Genomic DNA, 26,366 nt, shown 5'->3' on the forward strand with positions numbered 1-26,366 from the left:
AGCACTTAGCATTGGATTGCTAGCTGTATCATAGGAGTACCACAACTGCTTATGTCCCACCCTTGGCTAATGCTGCAACAGCTTTCGATGTTTACTCTACACCAGCAGACTCCAAAGACAGCACTAATAAGGCCTCTTTCTAATCTTTGGTGACTTTAATAATTTCTTTCTTTACTCCACTCTTCCCACTTTCACCCATTATAACACGTTCTAACACCAAAGATAACAAAACGTTGGATCTAGTAACACCAACACGACGGGGACATGCAGCTCATCGGCTCTGCCTCTCCTCGGGGACTCAGTTCACATCTCCAGCCTACCCCTCGTAGACAGAGACCCAGCTGTGACACACACACACCGTCTGAGGAAGCTCTAATAGATAGTTGCAGCTCTACTCTGTGGAAAAAGTTCTCTGTCCTCATGGGGGGAATATTGACAGGATTACTGATTGCATCATGGGCTGCATTAACTTTTGTGTGGACAACACTGTATGTTGAAGTAGTGGCTAATCTACTTGTCTAAGAGGAAGAAGTTAAATAAACTAATCAGGAAGKCCAGTTCTGTGCTAGGATGCCGCCTCTACCCAGAGCAGGTGGTGGGATCTAGAACGACTTTGGCTAAAATGACGTTAATGATGGACAACGTCTCCTACCTCATGTATGAAACTGTTGCTGAACTGGACTGTCATTTCCTGTATGTTCCTGTGTGTTGTCGTCTCAGTAGCTATTATTTGGAAATCCTAGAATTTTTCAGAACAATTTTCAGATACTCGTTGCCACTGCTTTTCATTTAGACAATAAGACATGCAGAACGTGTCAGCCTTGAAAAATCGAATAGAAAGGATTTAGGCTGCCTGTTGTGATGTGAACTTGAATGAAAGCAATGATCTCAAAAGGCAAAGAAAAAAAAAACATTTTAGGATCAGATCACCCAGCACAGCAGTTTGCTGTTGTGTGTGTGGTGCTTTTATTACCATTTGACACAAGACTGTTGCATTTTCAGTCTTAAAGAAAAAAGGGCAAGATCAGAGGAGGCTGGGAAGATCATGTGGTAATAACACAATGTGTGAAACTAATCTATCTTTTACGGGAATAAACAAGCATAGAGCTTGCTGCAGGCAAAGAATCAGATTATGACAAACCTAATTACTGTGGAATGTCACATTGTGAGCATGTTGCCAAGTGAAATGTAAAAACACCAGACATAGAATTTTATTCAAATGTCAATAGAAGTAGAAAAAAAAAATCTGTTAAAAGAATTCAAAACATGACTTGTGTACATAGAAAATAAAAAAGTATGTGTAACTAAAAAGGTTTTGTAGCCTTTCAGAATAAAATTACCTCTGCGGAGACTGCTAATGACCCTGAAATTAGTCATAAAGAAATCAGATCATGAAAAAAAAAAAACTAGAGGATATTACGTTATGTTAATTTTTTGCAGCGTGTCTCATTTAAATGTAAGTGTATCAGTATAGGAGAAGWGGAATAGCTGAATATCATTAAAGTGATGAGTACAGTCTATTTAAATAAGACGTCCCAGTCATTTAGATGCTTTTTCATATGTTGATATAAAAAACTAATAAAAAACAATTAAATTAATGGCAACATTTTTCTCAGTTTAAGTCCAATGRGAACATTCACATCAGGAGTCAGCCCATGTAATCCACATCCAAAAATAATTAAAATTATTACACAAAAACACTAATGGCTAAATAAAATAAGCAATGAGTATTGAACACATGAAGAAAATGGTGTGCAAAACTGTACAGAAAGCCAAAACTTTCCTGCTGCTATGARGCAACAATATCTCCAGCTTAACATTGACCAAGGGCCTTTAAAGTTTCCTTTCACAATCAAGTCTTACTGTTGCAAAATATACGAATGAAAATGGTCKCAGCTGCATTTGTCAACTTCTAAATGTTCCAGTGAACAACATTTGAACCATAATCCACAAATTATGAAAATAACAATTTCATAATCAGCCATCAACAGCTCGGTGCCTCTCGTAAGATTTCTGTTTGGTTTTCAAGAGCAACACCAAAACCTCACCAAACGCTTAAGAAATGCCTGGAAATAGCAGGTACAGTTTTCCCCATGAAAACAATAAGTACTGCACTCAGCCACAAYGGCCTCTATGCCACAAACTGCACTGGGAGAACGATCAGGTCAAAGCTGTGTTCTCAGGATAACTTAGCACACAACAGAGAAAACATCTCCACAAAAACATCATGCCAAAAGAGWAAAGTGTTTGTTCCGTATTTTACTCACTGTACAGCCCTTCTAGAAGTGGAAGGCCCTAGCACACTCCAGGAGGATCTAAAAAGTGTTAAAAGGGAACAAACTGTCTAGGTTCTAGTTCTTGACCTGCTGTCTGAACGGACAGATGGGTGATGAAGGATTTATAGATAAAGGATTTACCATTTTCATTTTAACACTGACGGCAAAAATGACAAGGACAAGTTCTTGGTTGACATTTATTCAAACCTTTTTGTCATCTTGTAAATATATTGTCATGTTAAATACTTATGTATTTGACAGAAATATACAATGTGCAGCATTATTTGTTCCCATCTGTCTCATTTTGCTCAGAAAATGCTCCTTTTAAATGCTTACTTTMMAAATTACATTGTCAAAAGTGTTTGTGAAAACCTTTCTGGATGTATTGTYATAGAAACAAACACTTTCCTTAAACTCAACGTGAAGACGGTTCTTTTCACAGTAGGTTGAAACAGTCTCTTGAGTCATTAAGGAAAATAATGCAGTATATAGGATTTTAAGGCGTATCGCTTTGAAGCTCCTTGTTTCCTCCCATTAAACTTTTTTGCACAAATCAAAGTGGGCCATGCAGGCATGTATGCAGTTGTGTTTTTACAGTGTTTTTAACTGCTGCTTCTGCTCGACYCAGTGAAACGCAAGCTTAAAATGGAACAGCTGTAGTTAATGTGCACAGCCTGTACYGTTATTAAAGCTTAGGCTACAACTGGTCAACTGCAGAAAAACCTGGAGGGCCTTTTAGGAGTGATACGTATAAAAGTATGTACAAAGGCYAACAGTGGACAAAGGAGCTGTGCAGAAGTCTTAAGCAAGAAAATGCTTCACTAACATGCTAGGTTTCCTTWAATTATGGAAAAGGACAATTGTACGTYAAATGTTAAAAATATATGGCAATTGCATCTGAGCAACCTACATTTTCTTTGGCCAAGAGAAATACTGTCACCACACAGTTATTGGTGAAATGAAAGTAACTAGAGAAAACAAAAATTATGAATGCATCCATCCCAGGTTGTCATGTACATAAAAATGTACAAAGGTTGATTCAGATGTTACTATAAAAGGAAAGTGCTGGATTAACTTCAACTTACTTCACCTTCACCACTTGACAATTTGGTGCATAGTGGCACTTTACTTGTAAATGGCTGCACATGCAAGTTTGTGTTAATGAATTAATCAGCATATTGCTAAAAATATGTGTAAAAGACAGGTAACTAATGCAAACAATCTGGTTCTTTTATTTAATAAAAATCTGTCTTAAACTCTCAGAGCCTGCGAGGAAATGAAATAAACCACTCATTGTCATTTCTAGGTTTTACAGTAAAATTTCAGTCACTCTTCAGTTTCCTGTCTTTAGATTTATCACTTCATTTAACAACACATTTGATCCCACCTAGTTTAGTAACTAGACAATTCCTTAGAAGATTACACAAATCATAAAGTTTGTTTCTGGAAGCAATAAAATATAATTTTGGTTTTCATACRAAAATAGACCAAAGTGAAATTTCATGTTCTTCAGTATRTGAAAAAAATGAGTTATGCTTTTTATGCTRTAACGTTTGAGTGCAAAGGGACAAAGGTTTGTTTTACGTTAATGAAAAAATGAGTGTCACTTAATAAATACGTGAAAATTTTAGCATGTCACTTTATTACGGAACATATATGGAACCCTCCTGTTGCCCAAAATACAGTTCTGCTACAGGCTTAATTACATTCTTATGAACTATTACTTAAGTTCTAAGCAACTACTGAAAAATTTCTAATTTGAAAAGATGAAAATGTAAGTACCCATAAAAATAACATTAATGACTTGTCTGTTTAAACAGGAATGAAACCACTGTACTACTTCATGTCTTACGGTATTGGATTATGATGGGATATAAAAAATGAAATTATCTCCCCTATCGGATTAAATGTCCCCTTCCAACAATGTTCTCCCAAAGGACCATTTTTAGAAGATGTCTCTCTTTTAAACTCAAGTTTTAAGTTGTCACAAAATTAATAAAAAAAAGTGTTTCCTATTGAGTAAATCAAAATAAAAGCTCATATGTGGCACTAATACCATTAATAATTTCAAAAAGCATCATGCTCGCATTCAGAAACTGCGAGCATAAACTTTCACCACTCACTACTTCTACCTAAGCAGTAAGAGGAATGGCTGGACAGTTAACATGAGGAGATGTCATGCATATGAATGCCTTATATGCCATCAACATACTTGCAGCTAAGTATAAAGTATTCACATATGCAATGTGTACTCATCAGTGTGGAATACTGCTTATGAGCAACTTAACCTGGAATTAATCCCCCAAGTAAACAACTGTTTAAAAGTTACTACAAAACAAGAGGTATTTTCTAAGACGGATGTAGTCAGATAAGATAATGCACAAATCATTTCTTTTCCCAGAAACCTRTGAAAACTTAAATTTGTGTGAATGTTGACACTGTGGGATCTTACAGATGTGTTCTTATGYGCTCAAACAAGCATAAATGGGTKAGTCGATATTTAACAGACACATGGCGCCTGTGTGCTACTTATCCTTCAACAAAAACAACAAYGTAGCTTCGTAAAAMTCAAATAAAAAAAATWATGAAGACAAAAAAAAAAAATGTAATGATCAACTCAATGTTAACATGACACAGGTAAGAAGTGAGTACAGGCATGAACAGACAGCTTCACATGCAATATACATGGCAATGAAGGTGATCAGCATACAGAAACACATTAAAAATAAGTTTAACAGCTGACAGTTATTTTAGGTAAAGCATGGTAGCAAACCACAACTGCATTCAATTTAAGTAACATTAAATAAAAGATGGATTACGCCTCCATTAAGTGGTTCATCTGCACATTGAGGTTGATATATGACGCTCAGATTGCTTAAATTTAACAATCATGTAAATGGAATTATGAAATCTGATTAATCTAAAGACACAACTACTGGACTAAAGCAATCCACACACACCACCTGGTAGACACAGAAATCCTGCTGTGAAATATCCATACATAGCATCAAATGTTAAAAAGAAATCAGGGAAAAGGGTTTTCTTAATATTTTTCAACACTTTAATTTTCTTTATATAAGGAATTTTGTTTCTATTTAGTAATTTAAACATTTGTTCTTTTTTTTTTTTACAAAAACAAGTGCATCAATATAGTCGTTAAAATCTTGTCAACCATTCTTTTTATTTTTTTTGCTTTATTCAAGAAGCGGTCTTTCTGCAGGGTTTACGGTGAAGGCAACAAGGATAGATGGGTGTGTGTTTGTGCGATGTATGTTTAGAGGCGTGTGTCTTTTAGTGTTAGTGCAAAAGAAAAGGTTGTGGTTTCTATCCAGATGGCTTGAGTCATGTGTGTATTCCCCCTGCGTGCTCAGATCAGGTTCAGGACCATAAATCATCCTCTCTACATCGTATAGATATGAATATAATAATACTTTATTACTCATTGTCGTTGATCCTTAATATGGCGAAACAAAAAACCCTCCAAAATATCAAAAACATTGAAAAGATTTGACTGCAACATCACATAGGAAGTGAAATAAAACTCAAAGGTACAACAGAGTAGTATAAACATTGTGCTTCTTTAATTTTACTTACTACAGTCCTCCATTGTCCTTGTAGTCTTTTAGTTTAAATTTTGTTATATTTAATATATAGATATATATATATATATACTGTATGTATATAGAGAGATAAATGTACACGTATAATCCGCACTGAGGTTTGTCTTTTGTGGCAAGCAGAGAGGCTACTGGGGGCGTCCAGCTTTCATCATCCTCTTTATATGCGTCCTTTTTCCACAAACAATTATTTTTGCTTTATTCATTCATGTGGTTCTTCATCTCTTTGTCAGTAGTTTCCAACTACCCCAAAGAACGATGCAAAAAAGATGGCAGTCTTTGTAAAAAAAAAAAAAAAATCCCTTTTTTTAATCCTCTCCTGCTTCTTTTCTCACTTTTCTTTTTGGAATCCCTGTTTTTCGTTTTATTCCCTCAGGTTCTTTGTCATCTTTGGTAGCGTGTCCGACACTTTGCTGTGTCTGGAAATAGGGTGCCAGGAGTGTGGGATGCGGTGGTTGGAGGGGAGGGTGGATGGTTACAAACATTATGCACATGGACAAACAAGGCTGATGAAGCACAGAGAAAGGCAAGAAAGAGACACTAATATGAATAAGGTGTTCCTATCATAGTGTTTGAGGTGAAAGGTTTACTCTTCTACAAGTATGTCAACCCTTAATACCGATTGTGAGTCAGATGATTATGCTCTGGGCATAAATGCTGCAACAGTCAAAGAAAGAGGAGGACAGAAAGTTGACAAACTGATAGATCTTTGTGACGTAGGAATGGAACCGATATAAGGCAGGAGGAATATGACAGCGAGCGAGGAGGAGCGACGACACATGTACAAGAGAGGAGGAGGAGGAGGAGGAGGAGGAGGAGGAGGAGAAAGGGGAAATTTAAAAAGCGCGAGTCAGGGCAGTGTCTGTTAGTACAGACAAGTGGTGGTGCTGTGGGAAGTGCTCATCATCTGTAGAGGAGTGAGAGGGAGCAGGAGAGGCCAAAGGTCAGCCACCTGGCCAGTGGGAGTGACCGTGATCCTCCAATGAGAACTACGGGAAGAAGGCAAACAGAAAAAGTCTCATCAGTTTATGCAGWKAGGCAGTGCATTTACACTTGACTTTTGAACAGTTTAAATGATTTTTGTGAATCAAAACWCTATRAGRTGTGTTCACAMAGTCAATTRGAGGTGCTACATTTGGCCAAATTTTAGTTTATTGATGATTAAAATTCTCAAATTAGAGGCATAACTGCTCTTAAAACARCTTCACCGAGCACATCATGTCTCTGCACAGTTTGCTGACATTTAAAGAAAGTACAACATATGAATTTAGTTTGAAAAACCAGTGATAGAGGTATGCATGTATGTGTGTACAATGCGGGTATGCACACTTTTTGATTTTCAAAAATAGTGTGTGTGGCTTATATTCAGGTGTGCTCAATAGTTCGCARATTATGACACAACATATAAACGTTAATTACAGAACACAGTAAAAGGTATAGAAATGCATARAAAATAAACTAACTTTGTTACAACAATCCATGTGAGTTGTGGAACAGAGAGGCAATAAAGAATCTGTCATTCTCCTTATTTTCAAAGTTTAGAGCAATGCCTCATCAGATCAATAATTKGATTAATGAAAGTAACAAAAACAACAAGAAACAGAAGCATTGGTATCTCACAAAATGGTTTATTTCATTACTACTTCTGTGTTTTGTAGCTGATGCAAACGTAGGTGCAAACTGCTTCCATCTCCTGAACTGTTTRCYCCTGCATGTATTTAGTGCAATTTGTTTTRTAAATCCAGGGCAAAATAAAAGCAAATAGTTGGTTGGTCAAAAGCAGGAGGCTGCAATTCCTCATGAATTCCCCCGACGGGGTTTTATTGGTGAGTTTAAGACTGATGCGCTTAAACGGACTAACATTTCCTTATCAGTTCTGCAGCGATGATGATGGTGATGGATGATGTCATAAAATGTAAATAGAGTGTTTCTTGGATGAGCAAAGTGAGCTGAAATGAAAAAARAGAAGAGTAAACAACAAATTCCAGACTCATTAAAGTTAGTCCATRGCTCTAATCTCGTTTTTAGACATGTTTTTAGATAAACATGTTTTTAGATAAACTCAACCGTCAGCTGGACATTCAGGATCAACTGAAGTTTATTTTACAATGTTAAAATCTTATTTTCCTTTCTAAGTTATTTACTACACTCTTACCAGCCATCATCTCTCCTACTACACAAACAGTATAGACTAGTGCTTCATAAAGAAATTAAAATTGTTACCTACTTCAACAAAGTTCTATGAATAAAAGAGGGTGTCGTGTATTCCAAAATCAATACGATTTCATAAGAACTGTCCATCCCTCAGGCACAAAATCAATATCTATAATAAAGCTTAGATCAATAAACAGTGCACTCCACATTCTTGTAGCWCAGAAGATGGACAATAAATTGAAATAGAATCTGGTGTTCTTGTTAGAATTTTTATTTTGACCAATTAGTCTTGTAGTGTTTTTTTTTTTTTTGTTAGTGTAGAAATCTGTTGAATGTTTTGTGGTCTTTTGGTTTTAACTTTCTATAAAATCACATATTCTCTTACTGTTGGTCTATTTTGTCTAGAAATCTATTCTGAGCAACTCMATAACCAGGTGTGAGTTTCTCATCACTACCTTTAAATTAGCAGTTTTTGTTCCCCTCTTATCATATCCATAATTCTGATGGACATTGAAATATTTGGTTTGTCTTCAAGTCTTCGTTTGGAATTTTAACGCACATTTTTTAAAATGCCTCATTACGTTTCTGTTTGACTTTGTAAGTCCAACTGAAATGTTCAATTGTATATTATTTATACCATTGTGCTGGAATATTGTGGTTTGCATATACAGGCATTTAGTTTTATATACAATTAATGACAGTTTTTTTTGTCAAACCAATACTTTAATTTATTTTCATTTCTGAGGGGATCATCTCTAAAAGCTTCAGAAAATTCTCCCTGCTTGTATCATCAGCAAATAGTATGGATTTTACCATGTTCAACACTATATGTGTAGTTTAAATATATCACAAACAATTGATATTACTGACACATGATCTGCTTACAAAGTCATTTGTCAGTCAGTGAAGCTGTTTGGATTTCAAAAATTTCTGGTTGTAAGGGTTTCTCACCCCTTCGTAAGACTGTAGACTAAAGTCTTATGTGTTACTGGAAATGTCAATTCTGATAAAAAGTCACTTAGAGAGATTTATTTAAATTGTATATGTTTTTGTAAAGGTACCGTTTTCTTTTCCCGTCTCCTTTGCTCCGTGAACAACATAAGCCAGGTGGAGCTCTGTGATTTGTGCAGCTGGAGTTGCACTAAATAAGTCAGAGGCAATCATCTTTCATTTAGCACAAGAGTCCCTTGTGTATGCACTCTGTTAACCTGATATAAATGTGAGCATTGTTAAATGTAGGCTGCTTATCTATAGTGGTAATAAATGGAAAAACTTTTGGTCTTGTTTTGTCCTGATGTCATTTTTACACAGCGTGTGGTGTGTGACTATTTGGGTCAGGATGAAGTTCAAAATGCCGATCACTTGTTGGCCTGGGAAATCATAACTCATGCCATGATAACCGGACTATTCAAAATTTTTTCAGCCACAAAGCTAAAGATTGTGCTTAATGTTGAAAGTAACGTTAGCCCAGCAGAACACTTTCAGACTATCCTTCCAAAAAAATACAACTAAAATCTGCAGGTGAATCTTTTTAGATGTGGGATTTTGTGCGGTTTGTGCGTGAGACACAGCTTGGTTTTCCATGATGGGGGATACGACTGAGCTTGGTTCCTCTCCCACAAAAGGGGGAGGCAGAGTGGGGCCGGTCTCTGTGGGGAAAACAAAGTCCCAGTGGGAAAACAACACCTGTACTTAAGCCTATTTAGGAACTTTGGACACAAGAAACAAGGTCAGAACTCGTGCTTTTAAGGCTCAATACATGAGATGCAACTTGCATTCATCACGTTATTTTATCTTCTTTTAATTGTGCTTCCCTTCTACTTCATTATGTGCTGAAAACTCATTATGTGCTACTTATTTTACCTTGCAGAACCAATGGAGGTAACATTGCAAGAGACATACTTATGTCTCTTGCAATGGCAAAGACCTTCGTGTCGCCCGCCTGATAATTACCCATCTGTCTGTGCCATGCGAGTCTCAAAGAACCCGTAGGACACAATCGCACATGCACACTCTTTGAGCTCAAGAGCTTTCCTCTTCCTGTTTATGCCATCATCTATTATTTACACCATCCGCCAGTGTTGTTACATGCACATATGTGTTACATTGCAGCACAGGCTTGTAGGCGTGCTCATACACATGCATCTCACGCAGAACGTTCCAAAAGGTTTGAAAAGAAAACACAAGTTGTTAATAATTCAGTGACGTTCATGTTTTTTTTGCTGTTACGAGATGATTTCGTGGCTCTGATATTTTCTCTTGTCGCAAATCCAAGCAAAAGTTAACAAAGCCCTGTAGATTCCCACCACATGTTGCTGAATAAAATCAAGCTTGTTGCTCTAATACTCAACTCACACGTCTCACTTCTTCCTGGAGTTGCCGCTCTTTTGATCTGCTTGAGGTTTATTTAGCGTCTTTGTCTGTTAGCCTGTATTTTTCACAAGTTTCAAAGAATTAAGAGCACAGGAACACTAAAAGCAGCGGCGGCATGGACTAAGCCAGCTGAGTCAGTGCTGAATATATATTTTCTATGAAATAGTTTCTGACCACATTTTAGCCGTCTAAAGCGTATGTATTCACACACTTTAGTCTCTCTATGTCTTTGACCTTTTGTTCTTTCTTTGACCCTTGAGGCTAGTTGTGTCACTCCACATGCTTATTTTGACATGAAGTGTTTTGCTGAAACCCTTGTGTGTGTGTGTGTGTGTGTGTGTGTGGGTGTGTGTGTGTGTGTGTGTGCGTGCGTGTGTGTGTGTGTGTTACCCTCAAGGTAAAGTTGCTTGATAATGGCCGTGCTCCTGTTTTAGAAGTTTAATCTCAGTTCATCAAGTGGCTTTTTTCTTTTTCTTAAAATTATTATTAGACAGAAGAAGTCTTATGTTTGCAGGTGCAAATTTATGTGAGGTACACACTAGTGCTACCTCCATATCCACCACCCATCTCTCTCTGTGCTAAAATAATGCAAAACGGCTCAACATGCAGCACAAAAAAGTGAAACTAATAAATATTGTTAAATGTGACCAAGAGTTAGTGAGAACCTGATTTATATGTTGGTACTGGTGCTGGGTCAAAAATAGGTAATAATCCCATGAATTAATAAAGATACCATTAATAAATTTATTAGTAGTATTAATGATGCTTTTTTCAAAGCAGTTATGATCAGGGAAGCTTTATAGAAAGACTATGGGAATTTAATATGAAAATAATAGATTGTGTCAATGCAAAATGAAAACAAAGATAAAGCAAGGACAATATAATTGAGCTTTTACTGCTTGTTGGCTTAGTAGCAAACTGGGGTCCCAAATAAAATTCATGTAACATTCATACAATTATGAGTCAGCTTTTACTGAAATTCTTCCTAAAAAACACAAAAAATCTGTTAACAATTTAAAGTTGTCTTGTTTTTCTGTCTTTTTTTTTTTTTTTTTTTTACCTCTGTGTCATTTACAATCTTGAAATTACGCTTATTTTATAAAAAAAATATATTTTTTAACAAATGGTGTTCTTTCATTTCCTTTTCACGCCGAAGGGTAAATAACTGAACCTCTCCAACATGAGGCATGGTGCGCAGAGGCAAACATTTATCAGAGGGGAAGATGGAGCAAGGAGGAGAGGTGAGGCATAATGAAGTTGAATATAGGGAAGGCAGCAGGAGTGTGATGTGACAAATTAGAAAATGAAAACAGGTAAAATTGGGTGAAACAATTGCTGCTGAGGAAAGACACACAAAAAATATTTCCTCTATGTTCCTAAACACAGAGACGCGTATTTATTTCTCTTAAAAGCTAAAGAGAAATAAACCGCTTCTTTCTCTTCAGTAGTATATTATGCTTTAGCTAATATTATTTCAGCTTAAATTAAATTGTCTACCTTTTAACACATGCTGCACTGGTTGTCTTAGTGAAAATTTTTCTGCATGTTCAGACGCATTTCTCTTCACACACACTCGGGCACCAGTCATTTCCCATCAGTCACATCTTACCTGTCTTACCTGCGTTGGCTACCGTGTTCTCCTGCTTGCACTTTCCTATGGTGATGGACACATCGTCGATGGCGATATCTCCCTCAAAGCCTGCGCCTCGGACTCCTTCAAACACAATCTGTTTGGGAAAGACAGAGACGGGCAAGGTGCTGCGTCAGTTAATTTAAAAGGTAAACAACAACCAGAACATCTGCCTCAGATCCACACCAGTGCAGTTGTCAGTGGTAAAAACGTGGTGGGATATTTTTGTGGTTGGTTAACGGCCTGTTGGTCATTCACTCAATCATGTACAGTTGTAATACAAGGTACTACATTCACCTTGTATTGCAACTATTCTCAAAATGTTCTACATTTCCACAGGAATATATCTGAAATGAGAAAACCTATCTCATTGTTTTTCTCATTTCTTGGGTTTCTGAAATTATACCTTAAAATATTTAAACATTTAGGGATAAACTTAAAGTTATTATTTTTTWAAAGAGCTTTAAACAGATACACTAACAAGAAACTGGAAAATATGAATACAATACTCTTAGCATTCACGCTCATGTATAGTAATGTTTTCTGGGACCACAACAACAAGACTAAACAGGAGTCTCATCTGAAAACTTCCCATTTTAGCCAACAGCCATCTGGTTTCTGAGTGACAGCCTAATTACTGCGGTGTAACAAAGGCACCAAAAGCCCATTGCACCCAGCTAATCAAAAAAACAAGCACATTCTTTCTGAGGAAGGAAAATAGAACAAACAAGGAAACTTTGTTGCTTCAAAATACAGAAAAAAAATACAGACCCCACATTTCTAGCCACTGCTGGAGTTTAATATATGACAAATGCAGCATTTCATAAGGGTAAATAATACATATGATTTTTAATGCATTAATAGTTTGATTTTTCAGTTTTACAGAAATAGCAAGCTAATTTAAGTTTGGTCAATACACACAGTAATATTTCCAACATCATCTGTCAGCTAACTTTAGAGCAAGGCTATCTAACTTTACAAAAAAAAAAAAGAAAAAAGAAACAAGTGTTGCTGTGTGTTGAAATTCCCTGCTGAAGAGCAACCTGCCTGCTCTGTGCTTATATACCACCTCTATACATATAGCTAAAGCTCGGGTTAATAGGAGCAGGTGCAGACATAGAGGAATGGCAAATAACGCATGACTGGTTTCACTTTACAAACTCCATCTGTTCACGCTAACATGCTGCAGTTAGGGGACATGCCCTGCCATCAATTTGCGAGTAAATATATCAAACTAAAACAAGTGTGGGTTCCATTAACCTGACTCCGACCCAGCGAGTGGAAAAGCCTGACCTCAGCGCTCATGCTCTCGGTGGATGAAAGGTGAAGAATGGGTGAGCAAACGGCACGGCGAACACACCTCATGTTTGATGCCTTCCATTGCCTTTGCTTTCATCTGCGAGCACTGTGGTGTTAGTGCCTAACAGGAATGTCAAGTTGAGGTATCAAACATAAAATTCATTGGGCAGAAACCAATAATCTAGCCATGAGCGTGTGATGCAAGTTCATTCACGTCTGGGAGGGAACCTGAAGTCTGTGAAAGCGATGCAAGATTCCCCGCAAAGTTTGATTAAGTTCTGATTAAGAGTATGTATAGATTTACGAAATGTTTCCTTTCTGGGTTTGCTGATTACTTCATGCAGTCCACGACCATCCGTGTAATGACTGCGGATATTGAAGAAGTCTTCTCTGAAGCGACCAAACTCACTCTTTGTCTGAACGAGACTTTTAACATTTTCATTCGGTTTTCAGTCGCCTTCTCTCCAAATAGAGTCCAATCAATTACATTAATAAAAGGAAAGGAAGAACGAGTGCAGTGCCACCCTTGCACTATTTACTTTAATTTAGGTGAGGAATGAGAAACCTTCTTGTAATGAACAAATAATATAAGTAGGAAAACCTTGAAGCTGATTGGGTGGTATTTAGGGGGATAAAAAGAAGGTCGACAGCATAGTATAGATTTAGGTGGTCGGCTCATTTGTGCAAGGGATTTGATTGTTAGGCAGACTGGAAGCTGTGAAGAAAACCTTAGGAGAGGGAAAAGGCTAATTGGGCAAAAGTCCACAGTTCTCTAATTTATATACACTTCCAAGCAGTTTCGTCACTGCTTAGCTGTGGTGAAATGTAACGCACCATCTTTGTGGAAACGTTTCTGCCAGCTGAATCAAGTTTTACGCATTCATACAATAATACCCCTAAAACTAACTAGAGCTTTAGATGCGTACATCCATACACCTGCGACTGCTTCCTCCACGAGGAGTATTCCAGATWGTCGTATAATTACAGGAGATGAGAAAAATAATTGAGTCAAGGAATCCCAGAACTGTCGCTGGGTTCGACGCACAAAAAACACAGAACTACAGCATATTTAAAGTACAATACAAGTTGCGCAATGTGTAATTACTCCTGCAAAGACAATCAACATACTATAGAGTACATAGAGTGCATAAATATATGCTTTTCATGGGGAAAATGGGCTTGTGCCCTTTCACTGAATGTGTAGTGTAAAAACAGCCGACTGAAGTGTGAGTCGGCTGTGTCAGCAGTGCCTCACACTTATAAATCACTGCTGGTGACTAATTCGAAGTCAACTACATCTGTTTCTGAGCTTGGGGAGTAGAAAGGTTGTTCATGAAAAGCTTTGTAGACTAATAAAGGGAAAGAAAAGCTTTAAATAATCAACAGTAAGCCTGCTAATTACAGGGCAGAGGTACAGAAAATGACATAGAAACAAGAAATACATTAAAAGTTTCATACAGTAGAAAAGACCCAAATTTTTTATTTTATTTTAGTTGATCAATTGTACTTTCCTCCAAATACAAAGCTGTTATTTGAAAAATACATCAGCAGTATTGTTATTGTTGTTTAGGGGTTATCTAATGTCACAATATTATTTTTATTACCTCTAAGAATCGTAGACAGTAGAAGGAGGGACCGGGTCGGTTGGCATGCTTTAAGTCTGTCGGCCATACTGGATTTAACAAAAATAATTTCTTGCGTTTGCAGCTGATGGCCAGTAGTTGATAGTGTATTTTATGATGCATTAGTGTCCACTTCAGTGGTCTGTGTGCATTTATAACATAAAAATCCACAAGAAGCACAAGAAAATGGCTTTTAGACAGCTGTCCACTCTAGTGGCCACTATGCATGAAAGGGTTAAAACTCAACCCTAAATTTAACTTTGACACTTCCCTCTGAGTCACAGATAATGTGATTTAACATACACCCTATATTAAATCCTTAATACTTATATAATTTGTTGCAACAAGACAAAACTCTCAGTTGGGACTTCCCGCAGTACAACATCTTTTGTAGACGTAAAACAATTACATTTATTTGAAAATGTGCAGAATTGTTATCAACCTGTGAGAGTAAAAATGACCCAGATGGACAACCTGTGAGTGTGTAGGTGCAGAAAGAGATTCCAGGATCAAAGGAGGTACAGTCAGGTGTCAGGCTGGAGCTGTGAGAGTGTTGTTTTGTCGAGTCTTGTAACCTTTAATGTTCCCATTGATGTGCTGTCCACACACCAGAGGGGACACGGTCTTGGGAGAAGGAGGAGAAAAAAATGATTGACTTTGCATGTGTTAGAGAAGGAAAAGAACTCGCAGATATACAGTGAGGACTTTGAAATGCCAACGCGGAGCAGATTCCCCCTGCATTGCAAGGCACGAGGAAAATATAGGTTGGCCTGGTTTCCCACATGCCCCTCAGGTACGAGGACACTGTGAGGAACACAGATGGCCTTGGGTTAATCCGAATAAGGGTCAGAGGAAACGAATGATCTCCAGTGTGTTACTGTGTTTGTGCTATTGTGGCACAACAGCACAAACACAAATCTATTTTTTAATTTATTTTTAGAAGTGGATTTCACTGTGAGCTTACAGACGAGGAATTAAGCATTATGAATTTGTTGTGATGTGATTGACTTCTTTATTTTACTGTAATTCATTTAATCTCTAAATATGTAGGTATCTAATTAAAAAAGAGAAAACTTTGCGGGCAGGAAATTAATTAAATTGCAAAGCTAACTTATTGGATACAAATTCCAATACAATTTTTATTTTAATATTACACAATGGGTGGACTACATCTTTTTTGTAAGACAACTAAGCAGCAACATTATTCAAAAGGTATATTTACATTTGATGGATGGAGCAAAAACAAAGGGAAAATGCAAAGATGAGCAGCAGCACCCAAAAGGCCTGTATGCAGCCATGGAGCTTTGCATGGGATGAAAAGGTTTGTGCTCTTCATGGACACGTCTGCACTTCATAAAAATTAATGTCATCATCACACTAAGAAATTGACTGAATTTAAATAACTTCTACATCTTTGAGAAGGAAAAACTAAAGAGAAAATAATGGGTCCAGGAAGTTGGGCAAAAATGTACAATGTTTTTCTTGGTGGAAGGAAAAATACTCAGGAGACAAACAAATAAGTATAAAATTTCAATTGATAAAAGTTAAACTGTTGTAGTGAGTCAAATATAATACACAACTTATTAGTTTTATGATTATTACGAGACAGAGTTAAAATCGAATTAATTTTATTCTAAAGCAGCAGTGGAAGTCGTTGATCAGGTCAACATAAAGAAAACAAGTCAAGTCAGATCTCTGACGACACAACAGGTCAGACGCTAAAACAGCCAAATGAAAAGTGAATCAGGTGTTTGAAAAAATTAAAAAACATGGAGAACATCACTAATTTGTCCCAAATGAGAAAGCAATAGCTGCTCTTTGAGTGAATTGAGTGAAATATTGTTAGTCTGTTGGTTGGAAGAGCAAATAAGTAGACTAAGATGATCATAAAGGAAAATATTTTGATAAGTGAAATATAAAAGCTATAAAAATCCCATCAAAGTTTTGTAAAAAATTATATAACAAATAGTCTCCTATCAATTCAGCCATCCAATAATATGCTGTTTCATTTTATCGCATATCAGCTTAAATTCTCTGCAGTGATTCGTTCATTTACTCTGCATCATCATTTTAAAAACCTGTTTGTTATCCTGCATGTGAGGCATCTGAATAATAAAGTAAAACTGACATTTAAAGTGAGTCTAAAGATAAAATGAATATCATTTGAAAAACAAAAATACACCAGATTTGAGATGAACGTCCCTACCATAGTGAAATAACTTTCCTCATTACAATAACACAGCATTTATGAAGCCCTATGAACATATTGACTTGGTGGCAGAGGCAGAATGTTGATGTTCAGTTTAATTTAAATAGCACTAATTCACAACAAATGTTGCCTTGAGGCACTTTACTAAAAAAAATAAATAAATAAATTCAATCGCACATCTATTGCACTTAAAGTCATCAAACACTACAATAAGCTCAATTAATTTTTCAAAGTAGTTCAAAAAGTTTATATCTTAAGAAACAGCAGATTGCATCGAATCATTGACTTGTAGCAACGATATAATTTTCTTTTTTTTTAAAGATAAAATCACGCAAAGAATTTTAATTTAAAAAAGGCACAAGTATAATCTGACATTTCTTAAAAGTAGTTGTGCTGCCATCTGGTAACCCTGGCAACTGAGTATGGGGAGGAAAAAGCTTGTTGCTTTTTGTGGCACCAGTATGTAATTTAAAGACATTAAATGCCTCCACCTGAAAAGCAGGCCTAGGATACATTGACAGTTCATTATTCCTGTGAGACCAGGTTGAAGAAAAGACATACTAAGAATTGGTTGGAATCTACAGGTTAAAACAACAAAAAAAAAAACTACTTCAGCTAAAAGGTTTTCAAACAAATGCAAGGGATGTCTGAGCTGTCCATTACGGCCTGCAAAGTGCAAGAAGAGAGACAAGAGGTTATCTTATGGTTGTCTTGACAGATGCTCCTTTCAGATTTGGTAATAACGCTTGAGAACTGCAAATGTAATAATTTTTTATTTATTTTTTGTTTAAACACTTTTTAATTTTTTTTTAAATTCAGAAGTAAACACATCATTGAGAGGAACATCTGTTATGTTAGGAGATACAGCAGGGGTCTTCAAATCCTGACCTGAAGGCCGAATGCCCGGCAACTTCTAGATCAGTGGTTCTTAACCTTTTTTGAGGTACCAAACCCACCAGTTTCATATGTGCGTTCACTGAACCCTTCTGTAGTGATAAATAAAATATGATCTTTTCCCCCAAATTCAAGACATCGGGGTGACCCCAGCTAGAGTCTTGATGGTGACCCACCAAGTCGTCTTAAAAGGTAGAGTCTCTGAGAACAGTTCAACAGTTCTTCAAAATATAATCAGTGTTTTCAGCACAGTTGAGCTGACTGTCAAGGAATGGCCAAAGGTATTTAAAATTTGCCACAGTTTCAGCAGGTTGGCCTTCGAGAGAAACTGGGACCACTTCCAGGTCTTGTTTAGATCATTTAATTAGCTCTACATTCGTAAGAGTATGAAAAAATAATAATAAATAATGAAGACTTTGCGGTATTCTGATTTAGTAACGTAATTATATTAGTTGTGTTACCACCCTCACGGCACTAGAGGCAGTAGCAACCCCGAAAAGATGCGACTTAGGAGCAGATTCAGAAGTACACCGAAAGCTACAGAATTTGGTAAAAACTGAGCTTTGCTGAAGTGACTAAAGACACAAGTTCAAATCCATGCTGAGAGTGGAGCTCCTTCAATCAGKRCYCCTCCGCAGCACTGATTGGCTAAGCAATGTAACGTGATCCTCTGCATTAAGTGGCGCGTCATCACGACTTTACACAAGTGTGTCTTTACCTCCGCGGCAGAGGCTCCGCCGAACCCCTGAGACTGACTCATCGAACCCCTGGGGTTCGATTGAACCCAGGTTAAGAACCATTGTTCTAGATGTATCCCCAGTTCAACACCCTTTATAAGCAGCCAGTCAAGTCATCCAGAGTCCTGCTAATGACCTCATTATTTAACTCAGGAGTGTTGGAGCAGAGACATATTTATAAGTTGCGGGACACCAAACATGATAAAGCATCTGAGGCCCCTGGAAACTCCTGGAATACGATTTGTTGGGATTTATCCTGTGATGTTTAAGGTGGAGTTCTGGGGATTAGACCTGCATTAAATAAATAAATAAATAAATAAATAAATAATAATTCTAATAATAATTTATTACATAGTTTAGGAAAAAACATGTATAATAACATATGTATGAGTTCACATAAGAAATGCAGAGATTTGTAGATGGGAGGTATAAAGCATATTCTACACCCACTGATTCAGAAAATTGTTGACCTTTATAAAACAGTGTTTCAAAAGCATCATAAATACTGAGGAAATGACTTCAGCCCACATTAACAAAACACCACAAGTGAACAGCCTGTGAAAACAAAACTAGTAGGGATCCTTAACTCACGTGCAGCTATCAAATGATCCCACAGACTGATTCCAATGTAATAATTACTTAAATGTAAGTTGTGTGTGAAGTTCATTTAAGCAAATAAGTACACGGTGAACAATTAAGGGGCAGTCAGCTCAGCACAACAGTTGAAAACTTTAGTTTTTAGATTTATTGTGTTATCAGCCCTGAGACAGGACAGAATGAAGCAATTGACCCATCTGGTTCCCCACAGAAAAAGAGGAAACAAATGAAAAACAAAATCGGAACGAGATTGCACAAAGGCTGTCGATGCTGTTTCCTGGGTAGCATCCTTGACTGTGGTAGACACACCTTATCACAAACATACACACACAATGAGTAAGCAAAGATGGGAAAATGAGTGTGATGAGGGGATGCATGGCGTCAATCGGAAAGCTGGACTGAGTCATCGAGTTTGTTTTGCCTACAGGGAAAAAAAAGACGACAAGCAGCCAAAGAGCCAAAGATGCTCAGTGATGTGTCAACAGACAGCACTAAAACACAGGCCTTCTTTCTGCCATGTCTCCCAGTGCACTTCCCTCAACATTGACTGAATGTGACCAATTCATTTGAACTTTGACTGTCCTATAAACCTGAAAAAGACTAAGTGACAACTTGCCTCAAAGCATCAGAGCTTGCTGTAAGTTTAATTTGATCTAAAAGTTAGTAAGTAAAGCCTACAAAACAACACTTTTTTTTTAATCTGTGTAGTATTACAAGTTAATTAGGTGCTCAGAGCTCTACCTTACAGTTTAGCTCTGACGTCTGTGGTCGTAAAAACCTTTGAGCCCCAGCTGATGAAGCATCTGAAAGACATCACAGGCCCCATGCTGGGCCCCCTGCAGTTTGCTGACTGAGCCAGCAGGTCGGCAGGGGATGCAGTTAATTTGGGTCAGCGCTTCATCCAGTGCCACCTCGACCATCCAAGGACATAGGCCAGGATTTTCTTTTTGTAGACTTCAGGTCTTCCTTCAACACCATCAACCCAGACATCTTCCACCAGAAGCTCATCCAGCTCACTGTACAAGCCTCCACATGCCAGTGGATCACCAACTTCCTCGCTGATCAGCTGGAAGGTCATTTCTCCAGCTCAGGAAGCATCAACACCAGTTTTACTCCCCTTGTATACAAATGCCTGCAAATCGATTAACGCAGCTGTTCATTATCAGGACACAGACTGTTTCAGGACACTGTCATTGTCCTGATACAGTCTGCATACACACATGAGGTGGATTGGTTGGTTCACCGGTGCAGACAGACCCACCTGGAGCTAAACCCACTAAAGACAGTGGCGATGACAGTGGACTCCAGGAGAAACCCCCCTACGCTGCTTCCTCTCAACATCCTTAATGTGACATCTGTGAATAACTCCCAGCTCCTAGAATCCACACTTAGATTTCCCAGCAGAGTTCATGTCCTACGGCAACGTAGAGTTCATCTTTCCACATGAGCTGCAGATCATTTTCTACACTGCCAGCATACAGTTTGCCATGTGTTCATCCATCTCTGTGCAGTTGGGCTCATCCACATAACATGTAGCAAACAATTAGGTCTGCAGAGAAGATCATCAGGACAGACCCTTCCTTTAACCATGACCTGTACAGGTCTAGGACCAGTAAAACATATCTGTCGATCCAACACCTCCTGGTCACCTGTTATTTAGTCTTTGACTTTCAGGTTGGCATCCATCAATACTCTGAAGGTATTTAAACCTAATGGCGAACAGTAGCTATTAGAGTTGGCAAACCTTTTCCTCAGCTTCAACAAACACATTTATTGATGTCTGTTAATGAGTAAAATTACACCAACATGAGATGACTTCTTAATAAAGAACAGACTATTTTATTGGGTGTCCTATTGATGTGAGGTAGCAACCTTTCCAGAAGTAAATATGAGGCTGTAAGTCTTTATTCACTGATTTTCCTTTGCAAACTTCAAGACACTGCAGAAAATACATTGTAAAAAAAAAAAAAAGTATAAAATTTGATTCAAGGCAAACTTTCAGGTCCAACTGTTTGTGGGATTCTGTGAACCATGTACATATAACTCCCCTGTTAATTTCTGGCTGTATCAGAGGTCTTTCTTCTGGGGAAGACATAGTGGAGAAGAAATGGCTGCACTAAAAGAAATGTCAAAAAGATGAGAGAGAGATGACAAGTAAAAAGGAGTTGTAATTTATTTTTCTTTCTTCTGCCTCCGTTGAGTGAGCCAAAGCGACAGTGGTGGGCCATGATAAAAATCAAGGAGCAAACACTAGGAGCCAAATTGCCTTTAGAGGCTGGATTCTTCAAAACTCACGTTAACAGTAGAGAGGACACTGCATGTTTTTCCCTTACCAGATGACTGGGTCATACCTGCAGGTCACGTTCTGAATTTCACGCAACACATCTCAATTGTTGAGTGTGATGAGGCAGGGCAGAGGGGGAGGGGCCCTGCTGTCATTCAAACAAACACACAGGTTCCCATCTCAGAACTGCTGAGGTTTTTCTTGAGATATCGGTTTTATATTTGAAATCCTATCGAAAGATTTAAGTGTGCAGGTTTTTCACTGCTATATTATTGACTTTGCTGTTCCCTGTGTTGGAGAGAAGACACGGTGATAGAGGTTTTACCTGGAAGGGTCCGCTGGGGCTGATGTCAAAGAAGGCTTTACTCCAGTCTGGGCCCTGATGACCTGATTTTGTCCACACCACTGAATCCACAGGCGCAATACTTCTCACCCTCAGAAGGACGTTGAGCGTGCCTGTGAAAAAGTTACACATCAACGACAAATGGTGAATCTGTAGCTGTCATGGTCTCACTGTAACAAAATATTTTTTTATTTTTACAGACAATTCAGGAATAAACAAAGGAATAGGTCAGGTTAAAATCTTTTGTCACTAAAGACATATGCAGAAAAGTAGGCACCTAAAGCAAGCCTTTATGACATTTAGGTGAGATGTTTAATCTGCAAGACTTTCTAACGTTGAAATTTCTCCTAAAATGTGTGAAATGGCAACACACCGAAAAGGCCTACTTTGACACAGCTGTAAAGCACGGCAGAGAACATGGGAGAAGAATAGGAGAACGTGTTAATTAACCATTCTCTTTTAGTATATTTACAGTATACACACTTCGCTCTCGTGTGATGTGTTAGTGTAAGGAAAGAWACACTGTGTGAGCTATGAGAAGGGGCCCTAATAGGCTCGCTCCCTCTTGTCTCTATCTCACTCAGCCCTCTAGGATGTGAGAGAATCATTCATCTTCTTAACGACCACCAGCCAGCCCCTAATTGGAACATTAACCAACCACCAGTCTTCTAAACAAATACACAAGCAGGGGGCATCCGTGCACTACATGTGGCATTAACGGGTGTGCAGACAGAAGTAGTATCTATATGTCTGCACATCAGAAATCCCTTCTGTATTAAATGTGTGCTGTGTTTACATAGTAGAATTATTTAAACCTTGATTGAGATAAAACCTCTTCAGAAGGCTGAAAAATGCACACAAAAAAAAGTACCTGTGCAAAGAAACCCCTCAAGTAAGACTAATTTCATGATATGGGAATGTTAAACGAGTTGGGCTTTTTTTGCTAAATAAACGGTAATAATATAAATAGAAATATATTGATATCAGGCTGCACAGTGGCGCAGTTGGTAGAGCTGTTGCCTTGCAGCAAGAAGGTTCTGGTTTCGAATCCCGGCATGGGTCTTTCTGCATGGAGTTTGCATGTTCTCCCTGTGCATGTGTGGGTTTTCTCCGGGTACTCCGGTTTCCTCCCACAGTCCAAAAACATGACTGTCTGGTTAATTGGCCTCTGTGTGTGTGCATGGTTGTGTGTCCTGTGTGTCTCTGTGTTGCCCTGCGACAGACTGGCGACCTGTCCAGGGTGACCCTGCCTCTCGCCCAGAAAGTTAGCTGGAGGTAGGCACCAGCACCCCTACTGACCCCACTAAGGGACAAGGGTGTAAAGAAAATGGATGGATTGATATAGATTTGTATTTATTATTTTGTTTTCAGACATGGATATTTTTGTTTTGCGTGTGATGAAGAGATACAAACTCAAAGGAAGCTGTATTCAGAAGTTAAGTTTGAATCAGCATAAAGGCTGGAAACACTGTTTTCATCACCAAGCAACCACAGAAATGATGCGTATCAGAAATGTCTTCCCCAGATAAATATTACGTGAAATAGAAAGGGATCTTGGAGAATCAGTAAATTAAACAAAGGAAAAGCAAAGATTTTGGAAGAAAAAAAAAAACAGAAGAAAAGAAATAAAATGATTATAAATAATAGAGGAAATCACAGATGAGGTGACGAAATACTGTTTAAAATAATATGCTATCTATTTTCATAAACCCACACACACGCACGCCCACACACACNACGCGCACGCACACACACACACACACACACACACACGCACGCACGCACGCACGCGCACGCACATACACACACACACACAGTCTTTCAGTCTACAACCACATATTACAGCCTCATATTGTTCCTTTTTTTGTTCAGCTATTCTCTTTCACCACCTACACACACACACACACACACACACACGCCATTCCTGCAGGTCCACATAAACTGCACAGGATAAAGAAGACACTGACAGGCAGCCTACTGATTGGTCAAAGGCATGGCAAAGTGTGGTGGTAAAAGTGTCAGAGGAACAGCTCTATCAGACCTATTTATCCACACTGTCATCAGAGGAGACAGTGTACAAGAGAGCCACAGCCTCACAAACTGACATGAATGAACAAATGCTTTTGAACTCAAATGGGTTATTTCATTTGGATGACTGAAATAAAGCCTTCATTCCCTGTAACATCCCACTAACCCTTCGTTACCACTCCATTTTTTGCAGTCATTTATTGTCAGAACCAAAAGTAAAATCTAAAAAGGTGAAACTAACTGGATGTCACGTACATGGAAGTACTGTATGCATAAAGTGCGAAAAGTTTTATCCAAACAAAAAATTACATTATTTGGAAACTTTAGTCTTTAAAACATTCCAGTGAATGTATTTATGCACGTCTTGCTGCTCTCAACAACAGTTCTAAACACTTATCCAATGACCAACAAAATTTTATTAAATGTAGTTTGCTGTTGCTGACAGTGATCCCAAAGAGGAGCAGAGAAACATTACTTGAGGTATGTGTAAAAGATTCAGTCCAACTCTTTCACAACTTATACCTAACAGTGAGAATAAGGACGTCTTCCCTTTTTTTGTTGTAGCAAACAACACTTCATTTCTTTTTTTTATCCTGCCCTGGAGACATTTAATCAGTACTGCCTTTTTAAACAACATTTAAGTGTTGAATCTCAAGCATAAAGGCATAAGACGGGGGCTGGAGCCTTTATTGTCCAAAGAACCTTTGAATTTGTCCAGATCCAGAAAATACAAACAGCCTAAAGATAGGAAACGACAGCTTGTCAAGAATTAAGGAGAACTTTTGTGTGAAATTTAATGGTTAAACAGTTACAGTTTCATTTTGAAGTCTAAAACTTTTAAAACTTATTGTTTTAAGTTGTTTAACTTTTAAATTGGCCTGCTAGTCTTAATTTTTCTTTGGAAGAACCTTAACATATAAAAGAGTAAAACAATGTAATGAGAAATTTTTTATGTAATAAGGTTGAAGATAATTGAAGAATTACAAGATTTTATCTATTTTTCATCGTCAAAATAGTTTGAAAAAAATACATGCTTTTGGTTGTAATGTGCTGTAGATCAACAATGGTGGGAGTTCTTAGTTTTGATGAATTTAATGAGGATAACTGAAGTTCAGATTTTTTTTTTTGGCTGCTTGACTGATGGGTATAACTTTCTCATCATGCCTACATTTTAACACATTGATCCATTCATATATCACTTTGCGACACACACTGTTGCGTTAGCTGTTGGACAGTCAACATTAGTCAAAAAATGGGCTACTTTTTTCTACACTCATCTTGAAACCCTCATAGTCATCAGCTTGACTTTAAACTCATCTTTGTACTAAAATATACTTGAAATATTTAAAATGACATTCGTTAAACAGCTAAAGTTTGACAAGAACCGGGTAATCAGCAGAACAGTTGGAACAGAAAATGTATAAAAAGTTGGCAAAAAAACTCTGAGAACAGAAGAGTAAAATTAAACCCAAATGAAATGGGCAATGTAAAAAAGTGGAGCAAATTCCTCCACAAGATGGAGAGAATGATGATCATGACCTTATAGTGTTGTTTAAGTGTGGTTACAGTGTTGCTGCTGTTTGTGTTCATGCATATACATTATTTAAGAACAGTGAATTGAAGCCAGTGTTTTCATTTATTAGTGTTCTGGTCTGTGTACATGTGTGTGTGCAACTGTGTGTGCATTCTAGCGCCGTGACAGAACATATTATGATGAACAGCTCTGCTAGATGACTGATTGTATCTTGGCCCCTGCCATAAATCACAAAGCCTCTGCCCCCTTTAGCCACCTCCAAATGCACACAAATGCAGACACACTGATGCACAAGCAAAAACGTGCAAACAGAACACTGATAACATCCTAGGGCACACCCTTTAACACCCCCCCTGAATAATCTGTGTGTCCTGCAAACACACACACTCTGCGTTATTGTGTCACACAAGCTCCACACATAGGGGTCGAGCTCCAAATTCAGCCTTTGCCCGGAGACAGAGGTGAATGTTTCTGCTAGTACATTCTTGTGCAATGTGCTTGTACGATTGCTTTTATATGATAAATGAAATTATGTGAATGTTTGTGAGCACTCACCAATATGTTTGCCCTTCATGTGATAATAGAAGGAGACGCAGTACGGGACTCGGCCGGAGCCCTTGGGACCCCTGACTGAAGACACATTAAAAAGTGGAGAGAGAAGACGAGCCTTGTCGCCTTGAGCGCGCGGCCGTGATGCTTCGATGTACATGTAATACCCTGCAATCAGCCAGGAAACAAAAAGAATTAGAGCTGAGATTTGATTCTGAAC

General features: G+C 37.9%; 1 protein-coding gene across 1 annotated transcript in view; it reads right to left on the reverse strand.

The window, feature by feature from the left end:
• Window positions 1-3,897: 3,897 nt before the first annotated feature.
• Window positions 3,898-26,366, reverse strand: part of mdga1 (MAM domain containing glycosylphosphatidylinositol anchor 1) — a 180,863-nt gene continuing 158,394 nt past the window's right edge. The window contains exons 16-19 of the mRNA XM_017304105.1: window positions 26,153-26,314; window positions 22,018-22,148; window positions 12,030-12,147; window positions 3,898-6,882 (exon numbers count right to left, since the gene is read on the reverse strand). Coding sequence (XP_017159594.1) covers window positions 6,797-6,882; window positions 12,030-12,147; window positions 22,018-22,148; window positions 26,153-26,314 — 497 coding nt within the window. The 3' untranslated portion in view covers window positions 3,898-6,796. The remainder of the gene's footprint in view (window positions 6,883-12,029; window positions 12,148-22,017; window positions 22,149-26,152; window positions 26,315-26,366) is intronic.

The sequence above is a fragment of the Poecilia reticulata genome, linkage group LG3, assembly GCF_000633615.1.
Source record: "Poecilia reticulata strain Guanapo linkage group LG3, Guppy_female_1.0+MT, whole genome shotgun sequence".
Taxonomy (NCBI): Eukaryota; Metazoa; Chordata; class Actinopteri; order Cyprinodontiformes; family Poeciliidae; genus Poecilia; species Poecilia reticulata.